This window comes from Cydia pomonella, chromosome 28 (assembly GCF_033807575.1).
Source record: "Cydia pomonella isolate Wapato2018A chromosome 28, ilCydPomo1, whole genome shotgun sequence".
Classification (NCBI taxonomy): domain Eukaryota; kingdom Metazoa; phylum Arthropoda; class Insecta; order Lepidoptera; family Tortricidae; genus Cydia; species Cydia pomonella.
This window is the reverse complement of record NC_084730.1, coordinates 1,595,364-1,605,455: the sequence shown is the minus strand read 5'-3', so window position 1 is coordinate 1,605,455 and position 10,092 is coordinate 1,595,364. Positions and strand designations below refer to the sequence as shown.

Genomic DNA, 10,092 nt, shown 5'->3' with positions numbered 1-10,092 from the left:
ATCTTATTCAACAAAAAAAAAAAATACATCAACTCTGTTTTAAAAACATGTTAGTTATGTTACATAACTGATCTATTGTAGATTATGCAGTCTAAAGAAGAGACGCTTTCCAAATAGATTTTCGTACAATGACCTGCCTGTTGACATCTCTATTGCTCTGGCATAATTATATTGCTGTCCCGCCCATGACATGATGCAGGTTAGAAAAAAAAAAATATCTGTTTATTTCATACCAAAAAAACATGCATTTTTCTAGCTTAACTACTAATCTTAAATTATTATTTTTTTGTCAATGTCACTATGCAAGCTTGACATGCGAGGACTTCCGGTTCGAGCGCCATATTGATAGTCACGCCTCGTGATTAATTGCTTTGTTTTTTACCTACGACGGAACGGAGACGGTATATGCGTTTGGGGTGAGAGGATGTTTGTGCAAACTAATGTTGACATTTTTCTTAAAAACTACTAGTCCGATTTTGATGCAGTTTTCAGTGATGGGTTCGGGTTTGATTGGTGCATGTTCTTAGATAGGTGTTACGGTGACAACTCACCAGAGGGCGCTGCAGTAAACATTTATTTGTGCATCCTTTTTCAACTACATTTTAACCGTCGTGGGTTTTTCAAAATTTTTAATTTTGTTTTTTGCTAATTAATATTGTTTAAAGTGTAATATCGATAGCTTATTATACAGTAGGCTAATGTGGTAGTGTGTAGTGAATGGAGAATTAATCTTGAAACGCGTTTAACCTCCATTTTGGAGTCAACGGCCGGTAGTTCACGTGCTACTTGTCAAGTCCAGCTATAGCTTTACAAGAGCTGATAAAATCACCGTACACTGTCTTGTACTAACCGTACAATTTTAGTCGTATTTAAAGCTCCTAATACCTTGATACTGACGAAATAGTCCCACTGGACTGAAGCCATAATTAAAAAAAAAGAAGAATACCACTATGCGAGTGCAATAAAGATAGCAACAGGCGGTTCAATGTACGAAAATCGACGTGGAAAGCGTCTGTTCTTTATGCATAATAACTAAACTACCTAAATGTAAAAATATATCTATTTCACAATCAATATTTATTATGTAGGTACACACTACATTTAATACATTTATATCTCACGTACGGGTCTTTAAAATGTGTATGCGGTCATATCGCGGTTACATACAAAAGTTGTATGAAGATGTGTGCAATTAAAAGTGTAGACATACTTTCAGAGAATTACTGTTTCATATTATAACTTCCTACAAAAATAAGTAGAGATAATAAAAAAGTTTATTTGCTTAACCCTTTGACTGCTACAGACGGCTTTGGACGTCATCTGAGTCTTGCCAATAGGGACTTACGCGGGACTCCGTAACGTTCAATTTCGCTTAAATAATCGCGATCACCTGGCGTCCGGGGCAAGGCAAATTCATTCGCCGTCTGGCGTTCAAAGGGTTAACCACTATTTATCCACTTAAAACCATGCTCAGGACCAACAAAATAAAAACGTCAGCCTTATTGCCATGATAGTAAACAGCGTTATGAGAGTATTCCCATCTGTTCCCGCCAAGGAGAGATGCGAAGGATTCATTCCCATCTGTGGCCGGCGGGAACAAACGAGAATGCATCCTTCCCATCTGCCCAAGTAGCATTCGGGGTTCTATATGAGATGTCTAGTCGTTCACATGTACTCCACAAGCTGTGTAAGTCAGCTGTATAAGAGCTGTATAGCTTGCTATAATGCTCTTATAGAACCAGTTTGGGCACAAATTAGACAGCCTTAAGTTCACTATGGCTGTACATTAGCAGTATAATAGCATTATAATAGCAGTTTAAGTAGTAACATCGGACTTAAGGCTGACTAATGGCACTATATGGGACGCAGTGTGAACCATACAACGTACATGAGTGTAATAAAGAGTAACAAGTGGCTAAATACACAGCTATCACAGTTATAAAATCCGACAAAAGTACTCCAGTGCTACCTAAAATTCACGTGGGTCCATTATATTTCTTTATTTTATTTATTCCTCATTAAGTTTGGTTTTTTGTGTGCCATCAGAAACACCGGCGGATATCCTTTGGATAAATTTTATGATAACACGCGGTAAAGTACCTGTTTTAAATTCTTAATAATGTTAAATGCTATGGGAATGCAAGTTTATCGTGAAATGTATACATATTTACAGCTAAAATATTCACGCGCCTCTGTAAAAACGCGATATTCATTTTAAAATATTTAAAACTGGCTGAGAGGAAATCAACAATTTTCAGTTTTTGACATTATATTGGCATTATAATTATACTACGGTAATTAATTATAGCATGAAACCAAAACTCAATCGCTCTATCTGCGTATTTTGTGATAAATCTGCATGATAATTTTGGAGATTTATTTGGTAAATATTTTAGGTTACGGAGAACAAAATGGTGGAAATGAAATACGGTTATGTGAACTGATATAACTCCAATTTAATGCGGTGAGCGTATAATAGGTTCACATGTGTTCTGTTAGAATGCTGTTACCTATATAAAGTCCCACATTTGTACCACTACAGAGCCAATGTCTATAAATTTATTCTAATGTGAACTAATGTACAGCTTTAAGATGTAGTTTAGGTCAATTGTGTATCATCGTATAATTCTTTCAATATACTGAAATTTTAGAGATCCTTTCTTCTTCCACCGGTTCTCGCTCTTATTTTCCAAGGTTTGTTATTCATTTTCAGAAATTTTTGCACGCGACGTAATATAAACACACAGCTTGTGGGATAAGTGTAATAGAATATCACATTCACATTCATTTTCAGCTTACAGCAAATTAGAGTAGTACTTGTGGACAAATAAACTGCTATTGATGTTAATGGACAACACATATAATCCTTTTAACAGCCTACAGTGCACATGCGAACCATTTAAACACTTCTGTACAGCTAGTAAAAAAAGGTTATTTTAATGATCACAAACAAGTCCTACTACAGCTACTAGCTGTATAACAGTCTCAAACAAGTAAACATAACAGCTTTTGGCTTTATAAATGACCATGTGTGTTCTATTAAAATGCTAGCTCTACAACATCGTACAAGTAGGCTGTTAAACAGCGGTTGCCGTATCTCTACCCTCCTATAATGCTCTTAGTCAGACGGCTGACTAAAGGATAGTTGTTAGAGTATTATAACACCAACAGTCGTATAAAAGTATAACTCTACCCTCCTATAAGTCCCTTAGACAGGTATAGGTGTTATTAATCGCAATAATGCAGCTTATACATCACGAGTGAACTGTAATAATGCTTCAAGTACACCTGGGAACTAAATGTGTACTCTTAAATGGAGTAAAATGCTACTTGGGTGTGACCGTCTCGGTTTCTTCGAACAAATCGACGGTTGTATTATAACAAAAATAACAAGAAACCGAGGCGGTCACAGATGGAAATGAAATTATTCCCATCTGTTACCGCCGGGTATAGATGGGAATGAATAATACCCATTTATGCCCGCTCTCCGGTCAGGAGGCCGGCACAGATGGGAATACACCGCCTAGGCGACAACGTTTAAGCGATTAAAAATTCGTAGGTACAACTAGGTATGGCGCTTTGACTCCCAAATGTCAATTATATTTTTTTTCCCTGGAGTCTATCTAACAATAGTAACAGATTGTGCCAGCTCAATTTGTAATTTCTTAAATATAATAAATAAAGTATGGCTCATTATTAACATTAAATAGTGTAATTGACGGCTTCTCACAAAATATGTCCGTGATTTAATTGTAACAATTAGAGATCCCCTGAATAGTGGTTTTGGCCGAATACCAAATATTCTGCCTCTTTCGGCCGAATATTCGGCATAACATGCCTATATTTTGAGTGATTTTTTTATGAAAACTGTTCGCCAACAAAGCACAACGTTTGCTATGATTAAATTTTTTCTTTGCCAGTTAATGTAGCTAGAGCGCTAGTGGCCAGCGGTAAGAACGTGCGAGGTCGCGGGTTCAAACCCCGGCTCGTACCAATGCGTTTTTCGGAACTTATGTACGAAATATCGTTTGATATTCACCAGTCGCTTTTCGGTGAAGGAAAAAAAAATAAGGCCTAGTTTACCCTCTAGGTTGAAAGGTCAGATGGCTGTCGCTTTCGTAAAAACTAGTGCCTTCGTCAATTCTTGGGATTAGTTGCCAGCGAGACAACGCAAGGAAGATAATGAGTTAATGTAGTTAGAGTCAATCAAATATAAATCATGATAAAAAAAATTTTAATAAAAAAAACTGTTCAAAAATGGCCTTCGTATTTAACAACGTCCCAAGAATACATTTTAGAATTTATTTATTTATTTTGCGGTTATGTTATTCTTTTTCGGTATGTTAATAGATATTCGGTATTCGGCAAAAGAATAGTAGGCAACATTCGGCCGAATACCGAATATCTATTAACCTACCGAAAAAGAAAAATAAAACTACAAAAATAACCTCAATTTAGCAAAGTGGCCGAATACGCCGAATACCGGGTGCAGAATATTCGCGGAATCTCTAGTCACGACTCCATATACAGTGTTTGTGGAGTCGTGGCAATTAAAAGTAATCAAAACATATTTTTTGAGAATAGCCTCCGTTTGAACGTCACAGTCGGCCATAACCGACAAAGGTTACAGAATAAAATTAACCTTAAAAGTTTACTATTTCTATAATTTAAATAGTTTATGTTATATAAATTGTCGTGGCGCTCAAAAGGTTAAATATAACTGTCCATCCAAGGTTACGAGTCCGTCTAAGAATTGTGTTGTTCTAAAGCAAAAGGTACCACTTTGTCGCTTGCCATAAGGATGCTATGACAGGTTATTCGTATAAAGATATGAGAAAATTTCATCCTTATGGTAAGCGACAATGTGACAGTCGCCATCAGATATATCGGAGCGGCCAAGGAACTCAAAATATCTGAACTCGCAATCTAACACCTTGACAATAGAGGTGAGGAGTCACAATTCAAGGCTTAGGCTGTGTTTACTCTGCACAGCTACAATAAACACAAAATTTTCACTATTTTTATGAATTTCACGATTGCATCCGTGCAGTCAGCTTGAATCTTAGAATTTTAGAAAAATAATCTTTACTCCTTAGATTCATTATGGTCCTGATTTTCCTTACAGAAATCTACAGGCTCCCGAAGAACCAGCGGTATCTTTAAACTCTGTATCTTACTCTCACTAACTATAGTTACATCCTTCTTAATATCACTATGGTAACGCTTCACATGATTATCTAACAGAGATTTTCTTATGGAAGTATAGTCACAATACTCACATTTAAATGGCTTCATTCCGGTGTGTATAGTTTCATGGCAAAGTACGCTGTCCTTTCTAGAAGCTTTATATTCACAGAATCTGCATTTGATACCGTTCCCGAGATGCATTATACCATAATGCCTTTGTAACTCATATTTGTGTTTACAAGAATAGTTACAAGCGGTACATTTGTAAGCGTAATGACATTTTTGATGCATAACGAACTGACATTTGTATGAAGTTTGAAATTTACAAATGTTACAATATAGTTGTATGTCGGAGAGACTCCTTTTATTGTGTAAAGCGATTTGGTCTTTAGTTTTAGTTGAAAAATCACAGTTCACACATTTGTACGGTCTGTTGTGGCTTCCGGTATGATGTCTTTGGAAATGTCTTTGCACTGAGGCTTTGAATTTAGAAGTATACACACACATATGACACTGAAAAGGCTTTTCCTTATCATCAGTTTCTAAAACTTGAATGTTATTCCAATCCACGCAATTTGGATCTAAGTTATATTTATTATGATTCTCCGGCTCACTTGGTATATATTGCATATTTTTTTCCACATAATTTTCGAAGGACAAGTCAATTTCTGATGTCTCCTGGATTTTTTCTTGTAATTCTTTAATATGTTGCTGTTCTGCGCTGTAAGTGTTTTTAGTGCGTTTAGGATTAATATAAATTTCATTATAATGATCTACTTTATGCTTTTTATATGCGCATGTGTAATAAGTCTCAAATTCGCAGAAGCTGCATTTCATCGCATTCTCCTTTTTCATTCTATTTACATGTATTTTCAGTCTCCATCTAGTTTTAGTAGAGAAATCGCACAGATCACATTTATTAGCCTTTTCTGTGACTTCGTTATGAATTTTCGCTAGATGTCTAGTGATATGCCCTTCAAATCTGGTTGTAAAAGGGCACTTATCACATTTAAAAGCAACAGATTCTTTATGCACCTTGCTATGCTTGATATAATTGTGTCTATATGCGGTTTCAAAGTTGCAGTCGGGGAACGGGCATTTAAACTGTTTGATGACCTTATGTTTCCTCTTGTGGCTGTTCAGATTCCATTTGTAGAAGGTTTTGTAGTCACAGTCCGGGCACTGGTGTAGAGGTAAAGGCTTCCCGTTGTCCATGGGGGTGTCTCCGTTCATCTCATAGTGTCGGATGGCGATATGCCGTTGTAAGGCGGTTGGATATTTAGATTTGTAGTCACAGACATGGCAGGCGAAGCCTTTGCCCTGCTTGTGGCTGAGTATATGCAGTTCCAGGCAGTTCTTGTAGGCTGTTCGGTAGTCGCATTGGTCGCAGACGAGGTTTTTTAGGTGTTTCTTTGAACGATGCTTGCGTTTCGGTCTGAAATCAATGTAAACAAAAATTAAATTAGCGGGACTCAGCTAACTGGTCCGATCATTAAGGGCACAGTAGGCCAGGCAACAAATGCTCAAAGAAAGTTATACGCTTGGAACACAATTTTTGACTTCGTAATTTTGTTTGGACTAGTTATGAGGTAACAATATCAAAAACCGATTCGAATCAGCTTCAGCTTATGCGGCTAACTGCCCTGGCCCTCTAGGCTACCCGCTTTTGAACGCCAAGCCTATCGCGTGCAGCTCGTCATCATGAACCGTGTCACAATGCAGGAAGGTTGATATTGGGCTGTCCAGAAGGGAAGAGAAAAAGGAGCCTGCCTTTGACATGCATGATGATGCATGATGATTGCATGATGGAAAGACTACTTGGTAAAAGTAGCGGGGGTCAACTGGATATGGGTGGTTCAAGACCGCATCAAATGGAGACAGCTGGAAGAGGCCTACACCTCCAAGGAGGGTTCTGGTGTAAACTAGGTTTAAGAAACTTTTTTTTAATAACATGTTAGATAAGTAGTTTACCAGAAATAAATGGCTTTTTTATTTTATTTTATTTATATTGGGCTGTACCTACATGCGTCAGTTGACGTCTTTGGTGGTCAAAGCTTAATTAATCATTTGATTTGTTCTTTTGTATCCACATAAATAAATAAATCTTGGACATCATTACACAAATTGACTAAGCCCCACAGTAAGCTCAATAAGGCGTGTTATGGGTACTGAGGCAACGATAAATATAATATATAAAAACTTACATACATAGAAAACACTCATAACTAAGGAACAAATATTTGTATTCATCTCACAAACAAATGCCCTTACCAGGACTCAAACCCGGGGGCCATCAGGTTCGTAGGCAGGGTCACTACCCACTTAGCCAGACCGATCATCAAAATGATTCTTTATATTCAAAATATATGACCATGGCCGGCAAAAGTCTCACTTTGTTGCTTGCCATAAGGTCGACATTTGTTAACCTGACAAGGCCTCCTTATGGCAACAAATTGGGATGTTTTGCCATAATAAAAGAAAATATATGTTTTACTGTAGAACTTACCTATCTAGACTTTCGTCTATCTGCAACTCTTCCTCTCTTGCCTCCTCTACCTCTACCTTCACCCACACACTGGCAAACATGCTCATCATATCTTCCTTCTCTATCGTAATTTCATCCCTCTCTAAAATGTTCTCTGACACAGTTTTCTCTGACTTCATTCCATTATTCTCTATTGCATCTTCCTTTTCTGATACTTCTTCATTTTCTGATGTCACTTCTTCATCATCTGTTAAATCTTTTTCTGACATTTCTTCATTATCTGTCATTGTCTCTTGCTTTTCTGATGTCATTTCTTCCTGCTCTATGATATCTTCTTTCTCTGTCTCCGGGCTGGGTAATGACTCTGACATTATACTGTAATAAACAGAATAGAAGTTTAGTTTGATGACTTGACTGACCTAGTGGGTAGTGATCCTGCCTATGAAGCCGATGGTCCCGGGTTCAAATATGGGTAAGGGCATTTATTTGTGTGATGGCACGGATATTTGTTGCTGAGTCATGGATGTTTTCTATGTATTTATATATATCCTTGGCTAAGTACCCACAACAACGCCTTAAGCCTTATAGGGCTTACTGTGGGACTTAGCAAATTTGTGTAATAATGTCCTATAATATTTATATTTATTTAAATTGGAATAAATAACAATGGGGTTCATTCATTTTGTGGGGTAATTTTGCTGGCCTTACTAACCCCTGGAATAAGGTATAGTAGAATAGTGTGGTCAGCAAGGTTCGGAACCAGTTTATAAAATAGCCCCCAGGCAGCCTGGTGGTGTGCCACGTAAATATAGATGCCAACATAGGAAGAAACTGGTTTTTATTGCTCTAAACCGGTTAGTTTGACAAGAACTGATCTGTTAAAGTTAAACAAATAACAGTTTTTGAGCGAAACCGAAATTAAAAGGTTTTGTGCCAAGTTCAAAGATAATGCATATTGCATACAATATAAATCCTCTTTATTGCACAACCTCAGAACAAATGTAGATGGAACCATATATAATACATGAAGAACAGGGGGCCTTATCGCTACAGAGTGATCTCTTCGACAACCTTTAGGTAGTGGAGAAATGAATTTACAGTACATATGGGGCTACTTTATAGCACTAGTGCGAGAAGTAGCATATTATGTTACTGTGTCGAACATTTAAAGGGCCATATGTACTGTAAAACGTTGTACGATACATGTGCGAATAGGTAATTCGCAACTCGTGTCGATTTAAAACACTCCCTTCGGTCGTGTTTTAATTTATCGCCACTCGTTTCGAATTTCCTATTTTTCGCACTTGTATCGTAATGTACTATTTTAATTTAACTAATAATAATGATTTGATATATATGGTCAGGTCAGATATATGGTATTTGATAAGGTAACATCAAAGACTCAAATATAATACAAATCCTGTTTATTGCAAAATATCCAAATAAATTAAAAGGTACCTAACACACATACATAGACAGAGGTAAGGAGGCCTTATCATTAAAGAGTGCTCTCTTCCAGACAACTTTTACTTTTGCAGTGGTGAAATGAAACTAAATTTAACTAATTAGGAGGTGCAAATGTTTCTATTAATCAAGTCAACTGGAACTGGACTTAGGTTTCCCGTCTATCAATTTAAATCTTGTAAACTTTTTGCGTAGTTCTTTGTTTCGTAATGTTATTGAATTATTCAAAATACATGTATGTATCATAAGATTTCATAATTTCGTATGAAGGCTGAATATGTGGCAGGACAAGATAAATGCGTAAATCATAGTGGTTTTATTAATAATCGTTATTTGAAATTGATAACATAGCAAATTATAACTAAATATAATCTATGTTATGTGCCTAATACAAAGGATGCGTCTAATTTGAGCAAGATAATAAAAAAAGATCGATATGGAAAAAAAAAACCGGTGAAAATATCTGATCCTGCGAAGTTTTGAGATGTTTAAAAACAAATATATTGTTTTAAAATACGAATAGTAGTCGGAATCAAGTTTCTATAGAGATCCGAGGCCTTTAAATACTATATTATATATGTATTAGTTAAGAATCATCTATTTTTGGGCGCAATAACATCGGGTTTTGAAGACATATTATTCTCAATAAACATAAGTTCTTAATGTAACTAGTTGTTATGTACTGGTAAAATAGCTTAAAAAGTAAGGAAATAAAGTACTTACGGTTCTATTTACAAAATAAACCGAATTAAAAATCACAATTTTTCTTGTTCACGAAAAAAAATCAATTGCTTTGTGAATACGTTCGAAAAAACTATATCGCCGCACACCGCATTATTTTTTAACATAATTATCTGTTTATTTTTTTATCCCTCAATATTTTTTTTATATCCCTATTTCTAATAATCAATAAATATTGTTAACTGCATTGATTCGTGACGAGGGCTAACATTAAA

At 36.2% G+C, this 10,092-nt stretch overlaps 1 protein-coding gene across 1 annotated transcript; it reads right to left on the bottom strand.

Moving 5' to 3' along the window:
• Positions 1-4,455: 4,455 nt before the first annotated feature.
• Positions 4,456-10,059, bottom strand: LOC133533054 (zinc finger protein 189-like). Its single transcript, XM_061871985.1, has 3 exons — positions 9,860-10,059; positions 7,694-8,047; positions 4,456-6,622 (listed from the first exon to the last, which is right to left on the bottom strand). Exons 2-3 carry the CDS (start codon positions 8,041-8,043, stop codon positions 5,086-5,088), a joined length of 1,887 nt encoding a protein of 628 aa, XP_061727969.1. The 5' UTR covers positions 8,044-8,047; positions 9,860-10,059; the 3' UTR covers positions 4,456-5,085.
• Positions 10,060-10,092: the final 33 nt, after the last annotated feature.

Bases quoted from the DNA above. Each gene is read 5' to 3' on its own strand.
- LOC133533054 (XM_061871985.1), bottom strand. From the start codon at position 8,043: ATGTCAGAGTCATTACCCAGCCCGGAGACAGAGAAAGAAGATATCATA. The intron at 6,623-7,693 runs GTAAGTTCTACA...CATTGATTTCAG, and splicing joins ATAGACGAAAGTCTAGATAG to ACCGAAACGCAAGCATCGTT.